Source organism: Takifugu flavidus, chromosome 1 (assembly GCF_003711565.1).
Source record: "Takifugu flavidus isolate HTHZ2018 chromosome 1, ASM371156v2, whole genome shotgun sequence".
Lineage (NCBI taxonomy): Eukaryota > Metazoa > Chordata > Actinopteri > Tetraodontiformes > Tetraodontidae > Takifugu > Takifugu flavidus.
The window spans coordinates 7,043,026-7,063,377 of NC_079520.1; the positions used below are offsets into that span (position 1 = coordinate 7,043,026).

At 43.6% G+C, this 20,352-nt stretch overlaps 2 protein-coding genes and 1 long non-coding RNA gene across 3 annotated transcripts; 2 read left to right on the forward strand and 1 right to left on the reverse strand.

Annotated features, from left to right (window-relative positions):
- Window positions 1–55: 55 nt before the first annotated feature.
- chmp2ba (charged multivesicular body protein 2Ba) lies at window positions 56–7,039 on the reverse strand. Its single transcript, XM_057038365.1, has 6 exons — window positions 6,833–7,039; window positions 4,724–4,815; window positions 3,125–3,319; window positions 2,526–2,628; window positions 2,155–2,261; window positions 56–1,451 (listed from the first exon to the last, which is right to left on the reverse strand). Exons 1-6 carry the CDS (start codon window positions 6,864–6,866, stop codon window positions 1,338–1,340), a joined length of 645 nt encoding a protein of 214 aa, XP_056894345.1. The 5' UTR covers window positions 6,867–7,039; the 3' UTR covers window positions 56–1,337.
- LOC130528703 (uncharacterized) lies at window positions 5,718–13,189 on the forward strand. Its single transcript, XR_008951358.1, has 4 exons — window positions 5,718–5,878; window positions 8,770–8,920; window positions 9,000–9,050; window positions 12,520–13,189. It is a non-coding gene; the product is annotated as an uncharacterized LOC130528703 (long non-coding RNA).
- Window positions 13,190–16,339: 3,150 nt separating this feature from the next.
- Window positions 16,340–18,762, forward strand: vgll3 (vestigial-like family member 3). Its single transcript, XM_057049431.1, has 4 exons — window positions 16,340–16,759; window positions 17,281–17,611; window positions 17,682–18,203; window positions 18,297–18,762. Exons 1-4 carry the CDS (start codon window positions 16,655–16,657, stop codon window positions 18,338–18,340), a joined length of 1,002 nt encoding a protein of 333 aa, XP_056905411.1. The 5' UTR covers window positions 16,340–16,654; the 3' UTR covers window positions 18,341–18,762.
- The last annotated feature ends 1,590 nt before the right edge of the window (window positions 18,763–20,352 follow it).

Genomic DNA, 20,352 nt, shown 5'->3' on the forward strand with positions numbered 1-20,352 from the left:
AATGCATTCCTGAGAGCTGTGATGAGAACTTATGGTGAGGACAAAAGAACCAAGCTTAATTGAAGAATCTTTATTCCTTAAAAAAGCTGTTTACTCTTACAGACACACTTTGTAAGAATGGCAGAAAAAGAGGTTTGGAGATTTTTTTCCCCCCCAAAAGTCGCAGAAATAGTCTAGTGATGAATTTGCGCTGAAACCGTCCACATGTTTAAAAGATTGGGGGGGAGTTTCTTTACATTAAATAGAAACTCAAAGAGAGGGGAAAGAAGATGCAAAATTTGGAACCACACATGCTTAGATACAAACACAAAGTCAATGTTTGCAGTTTGGTCAAATTTATAAAGAAAGCAAAACCTCCCCAGACCCCGGCTAACCTGAACATGTGTCGAGGAGAATCAGCTCTGATCTGGAGACAGCATCTTTAGATCACAGTGCTACTTAAATCACATCTACGGTTTTCCCCCTGTAGTGTGTGTGTCTGTGTGTGTCTGTGTGTGTGTGTGTGCATGTGTCTGAAGTAACTTTAACTGCACAGCAGCTGAGAGAGAAAGCGACTGCAGGACCAGTGCCATCCTACAGTCACTGTGGGAATCCCATGTTAATCACATAACACAGAAGTCAACCCCCCCCCCCCGCCCCAAAAAAATCTGATTTGAGCACATCATAGCATCGATTCCAAAGCCTTTCATATCCCGATCCTAATTTGATTTTGCGTTGAAGAATAGATAAACTGTACAGGCCAACTTTACAATCCTCCTAGAGGCCCCCACCCAAAGGCATTGATGTCAGGTAGGTCGGTGTTTGGCATGGTTAAACCATCTCCAGTGGACAGTAGCGTAGCTTAGCAACTGGGCCCGTCCACGGACATTCTTTTGGTTATTATTATTATTATTGTTGTTTTTGTTGTTATAGCTGATAATTTAAAAAAAAACAAGAAGAGCAGGTACATTTTAGGAGAGGAAAACAGAAATTCAGCCTCATGAAATCGTATTTTCTAGGTGGTGAAATTTCTACCGTAGCCCTTGTTAAGACAAATGGGTGAGACACAACAGTGCAGTTGGTTCTCCTCAGATCAGCCAACAGCTGTGAGGCCACCGTCAGGCTGTAGGACCACCGCATGATCGCGATAAATATATTCAGAGCTGTGGAACGCTTTCATATGCCTGGATTAATATCTGTGCTTGCATGCCTCCAGACGTCTTAATGGATAAAAGTGTGTGCTAGAGGGTTGCAACTTTTGGGACAGAGAATTGTAGCGGCAACACTCGCGAGAGATCCGTACTAATGTTTAGCAGATTTAAAACGTAAACATTAATACAAAAGAGGGGGGGGGGCGTTTAATCCACTCCTAGCGCTCGGAGCTGCCTCTCGATCTCGTCGTCTGTGATGTTGGCTTGTTTGGATGAAGTGGCACCGGGGAGAGACTTTCCTGCAGCGGGAGCTTTCACCATCTGGAAACACGCCCCGGCACAACGATACGATTAGCATAATCACCGGCTTCCATCAATTATGTGGTTCACATTTCAAGCTGATATTGTACATTTGCTAAAAAAAAAACGTGGATGCTGCCGAAGGATGGCGATGACACACATGGCTGCTTATTTACTTCAGCCAGATTCCATATGTTCAAACCTTTAAGCTTCAGGGTTGATAGACAGTACTTGTGTTGTTTAAGTTTAAAGAAAAATAACATTGAAGCCACATGGAACCATTCAGAGCATTCTCAGTATGTTATTGAGACTGAGAAGAAAGCAATCATCCCCTTCCAACACTGAACTATTACTAACTTGCCTGCTGGTTCTCTCCAGCTGGGGGGCTGTGCGGAGTGTTATGAGGAGTAATAACTCATGAATCCCCCCAGGGGGAGCTAGACGCACAGCAGATGGCCAAATTGAGCCGTGACACACGCACATCTCGAAAAGCTAAGGGCTAGCCCCACCAAGTGGCAGCTGGAACACATTTAAATAGTGGAAGAAGAGCCAAATCTTTAGTCTCCACCATCAAAACGAGTTTACACATCTAAAAACTGGGGCAAAATTTGACATTTTCCACTTTTAGTCGTAACAATTGTTTTAAATTGGACATCAGCTGCTATTCAGTGAGTAATTCACAAGCCAGAAACGACGACTAATGTTTCCCTTCAGAATTTCTCACCTTTCCCGAGATCTCGATGCCAATTTCATCCAGCACCTGGTTGACAATGTCCTGAGACTCCTCTTCATCCCCAGACCCTTCGAAGATGTCGTCTAAAGTGTCGTTGACTGGACGGTGAGGGAGGAAACGGTGGAGGGAGATGAGAAAAACAAGTGCAAACACTGGAAAACAGGCCTGTGTGTGTTTTACCAGTTTGTGACAATAAAAGTCGTATTATGTCAGAGCTGAGCTACCGCTCCTACCACAGGCACCCTGGGAATCTGGTTTAGGTAGCTCAGTAAATACCAGAGAGAGAGAGAGTGTGTGTGTGTGTGTGTGTGTGTGTGTGTGTGTGTGTGTGTGTGTGTGTGTGTGTGTGTGTGTGTCCTTACTCATGTCCTCTGTCATGCCCATCTTCATGTTCTCTTTCTGGAAGTCCTGCATGGTCTTCAGGGTCTTCTGTGGATCCATCTTTTTGTTCACTGCTTGCATAGTCTAGCAAAAAGTTTAAGGAATCAATAAACATGTTTATGTTGCAAATATACCTGCAGGTTTTCTGGAATTAAAGAACCCTGTAAAGAAGGTGTTGCTCCTGATATAAAGTTCCCTTTTCCTTCCAGAAGTGTGAAAGCATTAGCGTATACAGAAGGGGTGACAGTAATGTATATCCACCATATCTCACACTCACGTCTCTTTAAATAGTAAAACCCAACTCAGTGCACTCCATTAGATTAAGTTTAAAGGGTTTCACCTCATTAAGGGCACTAACGGGAACACATTCTGTATGCAAGACTTTGGTTACATTATCAGTGTAGCTGAACTAAATTAAAGGAGTGTAAAATATGTCCTTTAAATGGATATTTAACTCATAATCTATGTGTGAACCCTAATTCCCTGTTTTAAACATTTTGATAAGAGTTCTGTTTTATAACCGACATTATTTATTCCTCAACCTCAGACTATAGTGTGAAGAAAGGGTTCAGCATTTTACCTTGGCTGTTGTTGCCATGGCGCCCGCCATTTTCATTTGAGAGTTCATAACTTTAGTTTGCGTGGACATGGAGGTGACTTTAGAGCTGACAGCGTACGTGCGACACTTCTGCTGCCTCAATTGAACCAGCTGCTTGGCCAGAATCTTACATGCCCCCATGTTACCGGTCTTGGCCATTTTCTTGATTTCTGCCTCCTGGAGGGTGAAAAGGGAGAATAAATCAATATTACTGAGTCAGGAAATTGGTAAATGGCTAACTGAGGTGATCCGAGTATCATTTGTGTATCATGCATCACACCGTCCTGTGTTTAGGAGTTATTGTTACACAATTATAATGACTGCTAATTTTACAACGCTACGTGATAACCTCCACTTATGGGTGGCTACAACACATAGCAAATACCCATGCAGGCTGGGATGTACAGATAAATAAACAGAATTATCCACACAGCTCTCCTCAGATTACAGCTTTTGTAGAAACAGATATAAGAATGTCAAGCAAATATGTTCTATTAGCTTTGGAAAACATCAGAAACACAGAGATGCCCAAAGACATTGTTTGTGTGTGTGTGTGTGTGTGTGTGGTGTGTGTGTGTGTGTGTGTGTGTGTGTGTGTGAGACAGAGGGAGACAAATGTAGCTGCAGGTTACAGTAAGCTACATCTGACACCATAAACACATGTTCATCTGCTTCTGCGAGGTCTGAAAGCTTTTTCACAATGCTGATCTATTACCTATTACCCCCCCCCCCCCCACACACACACACACCACACACACACACACACACACACACACACACCACACACACACACACACACACACACGAGGACAACAGAAGGTAAAGCACGGCCTGTGCAGAGATTATAATGTCTTCGTTACTGCCCTGTCAGACACAACGATAAGAGGCACTGAAGCAGGGGGATGATGGTGCAGAGCTTCCTCGGGAACAGACAGGATGCAGAGCAGTGATGTTTATATTTGTGAAGAACACCAGATTCAACCCAAAGACGACAAATATGGATGCGTGGAATTCCATGTTTGGATTTTGACATCAATACAATGATGAAAAAGACGTGACATTGTCCACATGCTCTCCACTGGCGTGAGCAGCAGGGGGCGACACACAGTCATTCCTGTGCTGAACTGCAAAAACAGGTCATTACATGTTGGTGAACTCTTTTGTTCAGTGCATGTTTTAAACATCCAGAGCAATTAGCACGAAGCGTTAATTATTGTGGAATAAAAGTGGTTCCCCTGAGATGCAATTATGTCCTGTATGATGATATTTACTTTACGCAGCAGAGGGCACCTATTACATCTTTCCGAGAAAGGAAACGCGGGACTGGATAGAGCCCTGTCGTGTAATTTTGAGTGTGTGCATATGTGTGTGTGTGTGTGTGTGTGTGTGAGAGAGAGAGAGAGAGGGCACTCTTAGTTGCCTAAAGCACAGCAGCACACCAGATCGTTCTTGTTCTTTCATTTTAAACCCATTAGCCTATCAGACTTGTGGAAGTAGATTTAATAGGTGTGTGTGTGTGTGTGTGTGTGTGTGTGTGTGTGTGTGTGTGTGTGTGTGTGTGTGTGTGTGTGCTCCTCCTACCAGTTGTTTCTCCTGTTTCTCCAGTGCTCCTCTGTCTCTGGTGATCTGTCTCTGAGTGCTGCGCATCTCCCGTGACTGCTCCCTGATTATGTCTTGGTAGAGCAAAAGACAAACACGCACATTGCAAAAATCGTTTAAATTTCAAAATGTTCTCAAACATTTCCTCTAAATGTGTATAAATGAAGCCTATAGCTAAGATCAAGGATATATACAGTGCGTTGTTCATCACCAGGTGTCTTCCTTATGGTAAAATATGAATCTGAATTTATATGGTGGATCTTTTTACATAAGTTGCATTTTATCTATTAATTCAAGTGAAGACCAATTCTTAGACACAATTCTCCCCAAATACATCTCAATAATGGTGCTTTGGACTGAAGTGAGAGGTAAGCCACCAGTCAAATGGTAGAATCAAGACAAAAATGTACATTTATGTGTGAAAAAGTGGGGCGTAAGTGTACCGCTTTGGAAGAAAAAATAAATCTGGATGCATATGGAGCATGTGTGAGCGTCTCCCCACAGACAGGCCACAGCAGCACGCTGACGGCTCACACTGACGATGCCTCGGCATTAAACCACTCAAGTGGTATCACGAGACATAAATGACACAAGCAGGGTCACATGACCCAAGAACCTGGAGGTGAGACCACGCTATCATCACTTAAATGTGTTCAACTCAGAGGCTCTTTTCAGAAAGTACAATTAAAATCCCCCCCAAAAAACCTCATTAAGCACCAAGATCAATCATGAAAGCCTGAGATAAATCCATCGATCAATCCGAACGGATGAACACCAAACTCCTAAAATGATGACGCAACAAAGTATTTAATGGAAATACTGTAAATTATTTTTAAAAAGTAAGCCATTACAGAACATGAACTCGATCGAGGCATCGGCTACGCAGAAGCAACGCGTGCATACGTACAAGGTGACGTTACGACAGCGTCTCAATGTGGGAGGGATATCGCCCTACAAATACGCGGGCGCTAAGCCCCCTCCATTTACCAACTAACCACAAACTACTTCACCCACTGTACCCAGGGTAACGGCAAAAAAACGACCCGTCCGTGGAAGGGTTTAAGACCAAACGATGGAATCTGCCAAAGGAAATCCCAGCGGAGGCGTTCAGAAAGTGGAGTGAAGGTAACCAGGGCGGTAAGTCCAGTATGCAGACGGGCGACGAGGGCGAAACTGGCATTTCAAAGGTGGGGGGAGCAGCTGGGCGATGCTGTGTGAACATTTATCAGCAGTGTTTAAGTCATTCCATGCGCATTTCATTGACCGGAATTACTCGGACCCCGACCCTCAGAATCAACTGTAACCATTTTCAAATTAGATGATTAATTAGATTAATGGGATTTAATTTTAGACAGTGGCACAATTTCCATTTGAACTTGGGGTTCTGGTCATAGCCTGGAGAAAAACACTGGAGCTCAGAGCGAACGGCTTTCGAGGAATTTGACATCAGAGATTATTATTGGCTGAAATAACCAGATCCAACTGTACAGAAAAGATTAATGAGTTACTTTAACGACCATTCGTTTTTTTCCTCAATGCAAACCTGTAATTTGATGCTGTTTAATAATGACCTGATTAAATTCCCACCATGTTGTATCAATAACATTAAGTTATGTGACTTAAGAAGAAAAATAAACTACCAGACGTGCATTGATCCGGATCATAGACGAGTGTTTTAAGTGATCATATATATAATTAATGTATGACTCCAATTTATGCTATATCATTGTAAAATTAATGTAAATGCTGAACCGTAGCTCTACTTTAGCAACAGCTAGTTAGTGAATAGAAAATAATGAGGATAATAATGTTAGCCTAATGTTACAGGAAACATCGAATATTGAGTAAAAACACCCTTTCCTCTGTGGAAAACATAGCATTGGCGACGCTAATGCACCATGACTCAAGGCTAGTTTAAGACTTCAGTCGGTAATGTGACATCGTGAGTCATGACTCGACTGGAGCCCAAACAGGTTAAACAGGTCGAGTTAAGTGCGGATCGCTAGTTGAACATGAGAGCAACACAACAGTCCGGCTGCTACCACAGCTACAAACAAGTTAGCTAGCTCTTCAGACTGGCAGCCAACTTACCATCGACCGTCTTCTTCTTAAATAGGGAAGCCATAACGTCGATATTTATAAAACTAAATCTGGAGAACAAGCCCGACTAGTCGCGTTTACACCGCCGTCTCTCTGGGGCGGCGGGTCAGTTTAGCTGCCTGTTTCCTGGTTGACTTTCTGTTGTCAGAGTTCCTCCCTCAGCTGACTGGTTCAACGACGTCGCGTGACGTCAGGACGGGACTCTTATGCTGCGTTCACTGTACCTCGTAAAGCTCCCGACAATAAACCGCAAACCTGACCGGCGTCCAAATTTACTGGGATTTCGATTTTCTGTTTGACAATATTTGTTTCTGTTAAAGTAAAACATTGGAAGTTGCTTCAGGAATAATTTTTAAAAAAAGTTGATCATGAACATTTACTTTTTTTGAGTTATTAGTGCATATTTAAAGTGGCAATCAACATTCCGATATAGAGTGAAAGCAGCACAGGCATGACTATAAAACTGCACACTGGTAGATAACAAAGAGACAACCTTTACGGATTTCAAACATTAAATAACCTTAAAATGCAACTTTATAAATTACATCTTTAGGCTATTTTTGGAAATCAAATGCTGTATTCATTACTTTACTTAACAGTGAAATGATTGCCTTTCATTCTATTTTTGTACACAGAAATACCAGCATTTTGTGAACTCTTCTACATAGCGTGCTGTAATATGGTCTTAGTACAATATTTTATATATTTTATGTAGGCCCGATCATTAAAAGATATTGACGTAACAGGGCTGACAACAGGTTATTTTGGACACTGTACTTGGATAAGGACACAATCTTTTTGTACTTTGAGAAAATATTAACAACTTGGGATTTCAGGCAATAACATCTATTGTGTATCACTATATAATGACATTCAACTTTTAATCAACAATATACATTAATGTGCAATGCTCAAAGGCCTTGCCAGATTTTGAAACAGAAAATTTCATATTGGGTTTTGTGGTAACAGTACAAACATGAAAATCCTTCCCAGGAAACAATCCACAGATGGAGTTGTTGCCTATAAAATGAAACCCACAGTTTTTGAGAGCCTCATAAATTCTGTAATTTGCAATTTCCCTCTGCATCTCGGGAGGCAGGACATTTCATGCACTCCAGTGTGTTCCCATGTCCCATGTATCGTCTTATTGCAGACTGATGCTGGAAGCAACTTTAGGCTCTTGAACCATAACCAACTCAATTTGGAGCACGTGTGTCTGGAGTTGGAATTGGTAGGAGGGACGCGATAGATCTGGGGGGTGAGCAGTGCCAAGTTATGGCGGGAATGGGGGGAGAGAGGGGTGACTTTGAGGAGAAGGGCAGGAGGATGGGTAGCACTTTTCCTTATCTGCAAGGGTGCGCACACGTACACACGCTTGCACACACGGGCCAAATCATCCTAAGGCGTTGTTCTTGTTAAGGTTATTAGGGAAGATGTTGGGCGCTAATCAGTAGAGGGCTACAGGGACCGCTACTAAACGTCCTCATCATCAGAGGGCCCCAGTGGTGATCAATCTGGCCCCAAGCACCCACTGGACCTCCAGGTACAAAAGCCATTATCTGTCAGTGGCATGCATCTGCAAAGTTGGAGGAGCTGCAGAATTGCTGGAAGACAAAATGTTAACATTTGCCTGTGGTGGATCTATCAGAATTTGATTAACATGTTGTGGAACTGATCTCCAGGGACAGATATAACCTGAATTTACTGAGTCATGTGACTAGAATTCATATAAAGGCCAATAGGCAGGACCAATAATACAAGGGCACAACAAAGCTGCGTTCAAATAACTGGCTAATTTAAAAAGTGACACCAGCCGATGTGTCTAATGTCTTTGTATTCTGCTGCTTTTGGCACCATTTTCTCCCCTCTAATCTCCACACATTCTCCAACTCTGTATCCCTCCAATTTTTCTCTGTTTCCTAATCTAGCCTGGGGCTAGCAGACTTGTAATGCTAACTACAGCGATGGACACACACAGACACTTCACACAGGGAGCGAGACGTTCATGTGTGAAATGAGATCTCCGCACAATCAGTGGGAGTCGCAGCAATAAAGCGCATCAAGCTTTTCAGCTTTAAGGTATCGTTCAACAAATTGCACATCTCTCCTCTGATGACTGTGGAGTTATTCTTCTAACAACATTTTCCCTTCTCTCCAGACTAAACCATTTGTGGACGTCCAACAAAGAAAATAAGTGAGGAGTCTAGCAGTGAGTTTTTCCTCATCAAAACGACAATACTTCATATGGATCGACTTATGTGTTATCTAGAAACATATTTTTTTGAAACTGTAGATGAACTCAATAAGAATCCTGCCCATCTCACATTTTCTTTTTCACTGGTAATAATATTTTAATAAACTTCCCCGATGACATAAAAAAAACTCCTTCATCCGCCTTAAATCACAGAATACATAAAACATATGACGACATACTGTAGTTTTCCCTGACATGCAAGTGGGCTAAAATATGTCTGCATGCAAACAGGGAGTGGGACACAGGGCTTTGATGGGGGATCTGGGATTTGAAGAGTACTTTTTCTCTCTGATGGATGGAGGCTTTGCTGCTACACAGATGGGGAGAGAAAGGCAGATGCAGGCAGCAGCAGACATCAGGAGTACCAGGGGGCTTAAGCACGGAAACGAATGGAGGACAGATTCACCGAGAGGGAACAGCACAGCGGGGACAGCCTTGGGTTGGGGGAGGAGGTTGCAGTTTCCAGACAAAAAAGTTTAGAATTTCAAGGAAATAATAGTCAAATTGAATCATCAAATATCTTCAGCTCCTATAGCTGGCTGTAATGCACAATGTGGATGAACGTGAACAGACATTTCACGGCCTCCACAACATATGAGAACAACTGATCTTGGTCTCCAAAAGAGACAATCACCAGGACCGTAACACCGTCCAGTGTTCTTAAAAAAACACCTCAAAATCTAGTCCATAGTTCTGAGTTCCTCCAGGAGGTCCTGGTTCTTCCTCTTGGTCCTTGCATCAAACAAGTATCATTTCTCTTTTTTGATTTGTTCCACTGTTTCCTAATGATGATTCTGTTGACCAGTGCTACAGTCATCACATTTCCCATCTTTTCATACCCGTCTTAGAAGGATTTAGGACATATGGAAAACAGCGGGCGGTTGAAGGGAGGGATGGAGGGAGGCTGGAAGACAGGGGGGAGGCAGGGGGCAGGGAGTGGAGGACGGTCTAATAAATCGAGTGAGTGACTCCGCTCATTTCTGCCCGTGGGACGAATCCAGTTGCGCTCACCGGCGCAGCACATCAGGGTGAATTGTGGGTAATAAGAGATTATTCTCCCCTGTAGTGTTTGCTCATCATCGCTGCATCGTGCAAGCCTCCCACCAGGTTCACATCCGAGCCCCCGAAGACAAACAGATTTAGCATTTAGATGCAGGTGCAAGCTCATAAACACAAACACATGCAAGCAGGCGGCGTCACACACATCTTACGCAGACGTGGTCTTCTGGGTGAGGTCAAGCAGTGTTATTGTTTAAATCCCCTCCTGGCGTCTCAATTTTAGATTTCAGCGCCTCACACTTGCGCGCACACACACGGACACGGTTCAATGACACGTTCTCTTACCTACAGGTCCTTTTGCCTGAGGACACCAATCTGTCTGAGCGTAGAGCCTACACACTTGGTACATGCCCAGAACCATTTTTTTCATCTTTACTCTACTGACTCTTCCATCTGGGGTCCTCCTTGCCCCAGAGCCAGGCTGTGGTCACACACACATCTTACGCAGACGTGGTCTTCTGGGTGAGGTCAAGCAGCCAAGTGTTATTGTTTAAATCCGCTGCTGGCATCTCAATTTTAGATTTCAGCACCTCACACTTGCGCGCACACACACGGACACGGTTCAATGACACGTTCTCTTATCTACAGGTCCTTTTGCCTGAGGACACCAATCTGTCTGAGGGTAGAGCCTACACACTTGGTACATGCCCAGAACCATTTTTTTTCATCTTTACTCTACTGACTCTTCCATCTGGGGTCCTCCTTGCCCCGGAGCCAGGCTGTGGTCACACAAACCAGGCTGGTGGTCCCAGCAGGGGCCCATACTCACACACACCATTTGCATGAGGGAATTAGAGTCATTACGACTGGAAGGGCAACAGAGGACGAGTCTTTCGCTCTGCAGACAAGTGGTGAAGTTTAGGAGGACAAGGGGCCTTTTTTTAATCAGGTAGTTGAACAACATGTGAGCAAATTGTGTCATTGTATTTACTGATTAAATAGTTTCCATACCCAATATGTCGTGGATATATACAGTATATATATATGCCTTGTTCGTGCATGTAATATGTAATTCAAATGCAAGTGTTATTTGTGGGGAAGCTAAAGCGAGTTTGCCCATTTCAAACCATCAAACAACAGAAAAAGAATCATTTTGAGCTGCCAACAAATTACAAATATGAAAACGTAATAAAATGTGAAGGATGTCCTCATTTCTGTAAAAGGCAGGAGATGACTTCAAAACACATCATTTTCCTTCACTTATCATTTTTCATATGAGGAAACACAATATTAAGACTATATTACTGTCCCAGTGAAGATAATGTGAAAATTATCTTATTCTTCCACACGACATTGTGAAAAAACAGACATGAAAGTTTCGCTCTGAAGAGTAACGGAGTTAAAGGCTGTGCGACGGAACGCTTCATTTCACACATATCAGAACTATGACCCCCCGATGTCCTGCAAGGGTTCCCCTCCAATTTGCCAAGCATTCTCATTTTTGAACATTTAAATCCATTCCTACGTTTTTGAAAATCCCCCCCAGTCTGACCCTCCCTACGGGGACACGCACATCACCGCCCCCCCTCCATCATCGTGACCAGGTCTTTGAGGCTCCATCATCTCATTAACTCCAGCTGGGCGGTCGAGGCCGTCCGCCTTCATCTTTATCCATGCAGAATAGAGTCAGAACTGGAGGACGCTCTCCATAATTATCTGCTTTTTAGGCAAGGTCAGCACAGTGACTCTCAGCTTCACCCTTTACACAGTTTTCCAATCAGAACTCTCATTTCCATTCTGATACGGTGAGGACGATTCTATCAAATCACTGAGGTAGTGAAAAAGTATGTTTCTTAAAGAAAGAAAAAGCTCCTTAACTTTTTTCCCACACTCGGGTTAATGTGTAAATTCCATTTCTATTAACCTACAAATGATGTCTGTTACTCATTAGAATTAACACTCGCATGGTAGCACAAATGATCCCGCTGTGCTGTTTGGAGTCTCGCTCAGAATAAATTATACATCCAAAATTTAGCCTTAAATTGAGGACAAATCCTGCTGTCTGTCGCCTGTAGAGTCATTGTACTGAATAAAAAATTAACTCATATTGCATCACTCACATGAACCAGAAGATGCACTGAGGGAGTTTTTAATTAAGCTCCAACCTTACAGCTCCTCCCCCACACCTCTAAAGTGGTGAAACAAGCCAAAACATGTGCAACCAGGAGAATCAGGCCATCTATGTTTGAAGATTTCACCCATTTAAGTGTGTTGTTTGCTATTTTTTCAGCTTGATTTCAATGTAACCCTGCATGTCCGGTGTAACTAAGCTCAGTACTGTGACCTGCACGTGCTGAACTGTTTCCATGATGGTTGCTCCATGCAGCAGCCGTGTGCAGTTTTCTTTTCTCTGCCTCCTCATCAGCTTCAGGTCGCTGGAAGAGCCATTCCCAGGCAGGTGGGGGTTCCTCTAAACACTCTCCGGGGGGTAAACATGTGGTAGTCTTGCCATCAGAAAATCGCCTGATCCTGCAGTCTGACTAATGCGAGGCTTCATCGGGAGCATCATCAGGAGCGGCCCTCAGCGTTACCTCACACCTGCCTCATCAGCACTGCTGCGAGGTCATTTTCTAAGAAGCAGTTCAACAAAAGTGCTTTTCTCCTCGACAACAACAACACTCTCATCTCAGCAACTTGAACTTTTTCGTCACGTTTACTTTTTTACCTCTGAGATAAGAAGTGGAGCACAACACTCGTGACCTGTTTTTCATTATTTCTTCGGATCTGTGCCTCCAGACCTCCTCCCTCGCTGGAAATGATGTCCCTGAGAAACCCGCCTGGTGAGCTAAAGCCATGAAAGCTTAGCTCTTTAGATCTCAAATCCTGGAGGTGTCCCGATCTGGAGAGGCTTCAGCAGCAGGGAAAGCAAACAGTTCTCCAACTCACCAACCCTGACTAATAATCATCTTGGTGCCTCATTAAGGAACTGGGGAGAAGGGGAGGGGGGTGCTGCTGCAGATGTTTGGTGGAAGTCCCCCTGAGGTCTGGTGTCTGTGTCATCCTGTAATATGCACTATTAAATGAGAACGTCTGCACGAGTGTGTGCATGTGTTGCTGCTCTGATACTTCCTGCTTTGTCTCGAAGCATCACTCCAGGTGTCCCACTGCCCCAGTTCCAAAGTGAGTGAAGCACCAGGAGCCACTTGACAGAGACGTGCACTTAAACTCTGCCGTCTGCATCTGATTGGGTCCTGTCACAGCAGCCATCTATCAGGTCTCGACTTGCAGGTAGCAGTCACAGCTGATTGATTTTTGTGGCTGACTGCTTATTTTCTCTGACACATTTCAGATTTACACATATTTTAGCCCGACCCTTCCTCGCCGATGTCTTATCACAGTTTTAACTCAATATTTCACGCCTCCCTTGTCAAATCAAAGTGAATGAAACATGAGTGAAAATGATGATTCTGTTGCCATTTGTCGCGCTCTCTGGGGGCCCTTGCACATGTGGCAACCAGGACGAAGAGCCGATCCTGGAAATGAATAATAAATCTTCCTGTTGTCTTTTCTAAACCTTTACCTTTCATCAGAGATAATGCACATTGATGGAAGGGGAGAAGGAAAAGAGAAAAAACACAACAGCAAATCACTGGGCAAAATCTAGCTAATACAACTTAATCCAATGCATAATTTTGCTTATTATGCATTAAAAATAGTGTGTTTTCACTTTTACATCATCAGATCAATTCCTCCTAAGTTATGGCCTTTATTTTGGAAAAAAAAGACATTTTAGTACCTTTGAATTCTTTTTAGATTTCTATATTTATTCCTGTCTTTTGTGTCTATATTTTGATGAATAAAGTGAAGGAAAACTCAGCCCTGTGATTTTAGAAGCCCAAAAAGAAGAATTAAAGATTCGTTGACGAACAAGCCACAAGATGTTAACGTAGGTGCAGCGGTGATTAAATTGTCTTCAACAAACCAAACAAAGTAATCAAATTAATTTCAGATTATGTTGCAGGGTAAACATTTGGTGCCAAGGCACAAATTTGCGGCCACAATCTTTCACTCACCTGAAACAAATGCACAAATGTCATTGTTAGCTGATCACATTTGCTAGTGACTATGTCAATCGATGGAACCTTCATTTGACCATTTTATTGTGGACCAATAACAGACAACAGCAACAAAAACATGCAACAGAAGTCAATGGCCCTAGTGATCAGACAATGAGTGATACATCATAAGTGTGGTCATTCTCCCTCCACACAGCTATGCATCCTGGGCAACACGTAGAGGAACAATATTGCATAACAGAGTTGAAAGAGAAGTTCAGCTGGCGACATTTTATCCTCTGATTCCTTTTATGAAGGTTCTAAAACATGGAAATGGGAGTGGATCAGTTTAAATGTTTTAGTCGTCATCTCAGGTGAGCAGGCAAATGGAAACATAAGGGCAGTGCAGATAAACGGAGATGTTAGCAAGTATATTTGTGTAAATAGAATAAATGGCACTCAGGAAAAACAGCGCAGAGCTTAAACAGCACCAAATTCACACTAATTAAACAGATGCAACAAATCCACCCATCAGCAGCAACAAAAACCTTCCACCTGCAGGTTTAGTTATTACCGTTTCACCGTTAGATGATTAGATACCAGCCTGATGAGGCTCCGTGCAGCACATGAGCCAGGTGTCAACTGTTTAATTATGCCTCTGTGGTACCCAGTTATCTCATTTTGAGCTGAGAAAACCAAAAACATCTTGTAAATACAGCTTTTAATCCGTGCAGGTGTGGTATCGTTAATTAGCTTGTGTGTGTTGGGATGGAGGCACAAACGCAGCTGGACTGCATTTGATGACAGAATCGTCATTGGGAATCATCTCAAAATGGTGATTTGATAATGATGGGCAATGATATTCAGTAAAAGCCTTTTCTACTTTAAACCAAAGCCAAAGACACGAGTGCTTCTGTGAGAGGCAGTTTCCTCTAACAGAAAGGGATCCCAGAGGCCGCTTCTATGGCCCTGCAGGGCCTGTAATAGCTAGTAGCATATTAGCATGCAAAATTAATGTTATTTGATGTTTTAATTTACTGAATATTTGTGACAAATAAGAGTATCTTCTTTGTGTATCGTGTTCAGGTTCACTCTGAATGACTAACCTTTTTCCCCCAATTGCTGCTGTGGTCTGTCATGATGCAGTGTACTGCAGATGAGACTACGGCCATGAGAAAATGCCACTGCCTTTTGTGAAATAACGTTTGGCTGTGGATGTCAGGCGAACGATGAATGCCAAAGTGACACACTGAATGGTTCAATGTTCTTCACCTCAGTTGCTTTGCTGCTTCAGCTCAAATTCATGAATGCTAATGCATTTTATTCCCTTTGCTCACACAAGAAATATTCTGAGAAAAGAGAAATATGTCACTGTATTATGTATATTAGTGATGTGATTCTGACAAAAGAAACATTTTTAAAACCTTGTCAGTTTGTTATGTATGTTGAATTAAGGAGTCTCTATCTCTGTTGCAATAAATATAGTGTAATGGTGTGCAGTTGTAATGATTTCTCAACATGATTCCAGGAGATGAAACGTTAAGTGGAATAGAAAGGTGTCATGTTAGAGTCTGACCAAAAGGTGGCAGCAAACAGTTCAAAACACTCATTAAGATCTTTAATTCAAGGGAGGACAGAATGACAATCAAAGTCCGAGGATAATTCATGTGATTCTTCAATGGCCGCGATAAATACGTGGTCTTTCCCCATCTTTATTCAACCACCGTTTCGCTTATCACTGATTTAACTCAGACGCATTTTGTTTGTATTTTAATGAGCTTTACGTAAGTGGTATGTAAATAAATAAATAAATATTTCCACCTGTGAGGTCTGTACACGGGCTTGAATTTTAATACAATAAGGAAATGTGGTTGTGAAAGAAAGAAAGAGAAAAATTAAGAAGCGTTCGAAAATCCATTTGTAGCAGGTGCCATTAAAAAGGGGGCGTTCTCCTCCTTCTTAATCCTCTCTGTCCTCAGTGGCCAACGGCTGGACGCTCTAAGTCACCTAAATGCGACCCACAAACACAGCCAGCAAACATTACTTTAGCTTTTATGAATGAGAACCAGTCACACAAACCCAGATTCGTGGCTGGCGTCGGTGCCTCGTTGAACACCACGGCTCCGCGCAGGCCCTTCCCCGGTGGGCGTGCGTAAAGGGCCCCAGCCCTGTCTAAATATAACTCCCCTCCAAAAAAGACAGTCAGACGGCTGAAAGCAATCAGTACTCCGTCAGAGGCGCCTGAAGACCTGTCAGAGATATTCTTTTCCTCCAATATTTTTAGGATACACTTTGCTACGTAACGTTCCGATCCATTCTGTGGCCCGGGGTGTCGGCGGCGCAGCGCGCAGCGGGAGGCGCATTGTCTGACGGCATGGCCATTGTATGCGTTTGGGCATATATGGAGGCACCCACAGCTCCGGGGGTACAGCCCGTGTGAACTCGAAGGAGTGACCGCGCTTCTCTCATCCGACTGGATCTTACTGAACGCTGTGCTCCGTCACTATGAGCTGCCTGGATGTGATGTACCACCAAAGTTATGCAGCGCACTACCTTCCTGCTGCGGCGTACAAAGCGACGTGCTACAACCACCATCAGCAGCAGCAACAGGTGAGACCCTCATCTTCCCACACAGACTTTATATATTTGTTTCCACCTGAGGTGATTTAATAACGCATCATGAGAAACGTGTCCGGAAAGTGGAGGAAGACCAAAAAAAGTTAGAAAGCTCCAAATATTAAAAGGAAAAGACACAATTCTGAAAAATAAATGTAGAATTTTAGTGGTCTTTGGGTGATGTTAGATTAATATTTGTGGCATTTTCTGACAATGACTTCTGCCTCACACACAAAGGCCTCCTCAAATTTGATTTCATTGATTACATTCCAGTCTGAGGCTCCTAATTCAACACAGGTCATGCGTAATGACACAGCTATTAATCCTGGAGTCAACTGCTGATGTAATGACAGCCAGGCCGTCACTCTGGAATGTGGAAGAGCCTGAACTTTAAAAATAGTTGGAGTGCAGCGTGGGAATACAAGGAAAACAAAAGCACCTGTAAATATTTGCTATTTTGGTGAAAATAACACAACCGTTCTCCTAACGCCTGATTTGTCTGTTCCTCTACGTAGAGAAGGCTGAGTGTTTACAGTAAGATGCAGGAGTGTTACGAGCAGCAGCAGCAAACGGGAGGAAGAGGGATGCCATCCAGGGACCAAGCAGCCCTTGGTGCTCCATCAGGTCGGACACCTACGCTCGAGTCGGAGCAGAAGGACAGTACTCAGCCGACAGAAACAGAGTATTTGGGCTCCCGGTGTGTTTTGTTCACCTACTTCCAAGGTGAGATCGGAGATGTTGTCGATGAGCACTTCTCCCGAGCCCTCAGTCAGTCCAGCACCTTCAGCAGCGACATCAAGCAGATCAGAGTGAGTCAGCCCTCGGCCTCAAACGGACCGTGGAAAGGTGAGTTGAACGGCTTCACCTTTCAATCTTCTCTTCTTGTCACGAGTGTTAAAGTTTTGTTTTGTTTCAGACTGCGGGTCCGAGGCTCAGAGCGCCCCGGTCTGGAACGGCGCCTATCCAGCCCAGTCGAGCTCCTGCCTCCCATCCCTCCACCCAGACTTCACCCCCAGCCCCGTATCCTTCAACCATCCGGACGGGACCCTGTGGGCCGACCATGTGCTCACCCAGGGCAGCCTCCCACCTCCGTCGACTCTGCCTGACAGTTGGGCCTACAGCCTGAACTCGCAGAGCTCCAGTGGCTACCCCAGTGTCCACAACATCTACCATCCACACCCTCACCTCCACTCCCGGCACCACCACCCCATGCTCCATTCATACCCGACCCACAGCCCGGCGCTGGATCCCAGGTTCAGCCCTCTGCTGCTGCCCAGCGTCAGGAATCAGAACCAGGCATCTGCCAGCGCAGGCAGTCCTCCACACAGTGAGGGGGTGAAGACAGAGATGGACCCCAGCGGCAACAGCCCCCTCTCAGCCACCTCCGTCACCTGGACCCCCCCTGCGCTCCACGGATCATTAGACATGTACGACTCAGGTACAGATGTAGCTTAATCCCCACTTTTACAGTACATTATAATATCTAGTCGGCCGTTAAACATTAACGCTACGATTTTCTGTCTTTCTGCAGCTGTTGATCCTCAGACCAAAGCAAAGGCGGCAGTTTGGTTTTAGCTGATTCGCTGAAGCAGAACAGGGAAAATCTACCACACCAAAGCCAAACGCACGGCTATCGCACTGCGCTCTCCCAGCTTTATTGGTATGAACTCTGGAGGCCTCTTCTGCCCTGTCCTTTTTTATGCAATGTGAGACCAAGTTGTTCTGTTTCAAGAGCTTTATTTTGATCCACATTTTGTTCTGTAGATTATGTTTTTGGTTTTGTTTCTCTCTTTTTTTTTTTCCAAAGGCTGTAAATGCTTTTTTTATCTGATGTGTACAGTTTTTATCTAAATAAAAGGGTTTTTGGGGGGTCTTTTTTTCTGGATTCCTACTGCTAAAATGCTTAAATGTTTGCTCTTTTTGCCTCTGAGGACTGTGTAGTGTAAATAATAGTTGTGTACGTTTAAATAATAAATTGCTCAACTGTATTTTCCAAACCATCTTGTAAAAGGTGTTTCATTCTGACTCTGTTTAACGTAAGATTTAACTTTTAACAGGTAACCATGACACCACTCTTCACTATTGAGCCATGGTTAACACACATTTACCCAAAATGATTCAATATTACACCCATGTCTCCCTTTTAAAATCAGATTTTCATTCAAAGTATAGCAGCGTAAATTTAAGCGGTGCGTTTACATTCCATTAAGTAATCTGGGTCATGTCTTTACTCATTAGGTAATCACATTATTCGAGCAACAGATCCAGGAAATCTTTTTTTTTTGTTGTGACCTTTATCAGCTACCAGTGGAACATATGTGATACACAACATTATAGGCCAAACAGGAAGTGAGTTTACTCACAAAGGAACTGGACTGCATTCCAAAGTTATTGTAAGATATCATGCCGCGTCTCTCGTCTGACTGTTTGCAGACAGAGCCATAAAACAAACACAAGCGCTTCTGCAGACCGACCAAGACACACACAGAGGAATGTATTTTCTGTCTGAACAGGAAGTCCTATGGCAGCAGGTTACTGTGACAGTGTGGACGTCAGCCTCAGAGCGATGCGTGGCGGAGCTGCTTTAGATGTTTCCGACGTGGCGCTTGTTTTATTTGTGTTCATTCTTCAGGTGTTTTGATCGGCTAGTAGCAGCCCGCTAACATTCCAGGTCTCCTCTCCCACTCCTCCTTTTTGTCCAGCCCAGAACTTCAAATCTGGATCCCATCAGCCGCATTTTTATTCCGAGCATCCACAAAGAATGTGCTAAAGTGACAGAATAAGTGAAATGAGATTAGTTCATCCATCTTCAACCACTTTATCCCTTAACAGGGTGGAGGGGAGGGGGCTGGAGTCTATCTCCGCTGCCTTCAGGGAAGAGGCTGGGTCCACCCGGGACAAGTCTCCAGCTGTATCGAAACAAACAACTGTCTACTCACATTCATGAGGTTTTTTTCTTCTAGCAAAATATTCCTGGTATGATTAGGAAGATCATATTTTAGCACAATGCAAAATGAAATCCAACCTGATGATGATTCTGTTTGACTGATAACACCACTGGTGACTCTTTAAGTCTGATTGTGCCTCACAAATTAAGATTTTATTCTATTCTTTTGTGTAAAACAAGGAATTGATCTTTTTTCTTGCTCACTGTTTTATATCCAAACTTGAGGAACATTTAATCTGCTGAAAACATTCAGTTGCCAATAAATGACTTGTTAACCTTTCTCCTATATCATGATTGTATGAGATGATTATTATGTTCCTTTAAGATTTTTAGATGGTGAGAAGGTGAGGAAAGGAGACTCCTGACTTTATAGCAGGTTGTCTTCTCTCCTCTCCTCTCCTCTCTCTCCTCTCTCCTCTCCTCTCCTCTCCTCTCCTCTCCTCTCCTCTCCTCTCCTCTCCTCTCCTCTCCTCTCCTCTCCTCTCCTCTCCTCCAGTTTCCAATTAGCATTAGCATATAGCTACTGCATCAGCATATAGTGTACTTATATGCTAACAGGCTTCCCACTGGCAGCCTCGGAGACTCACCACAGGCACTTCCACTGCAGGAAGAACACCAAGATACAGTAATATAGAGCTAG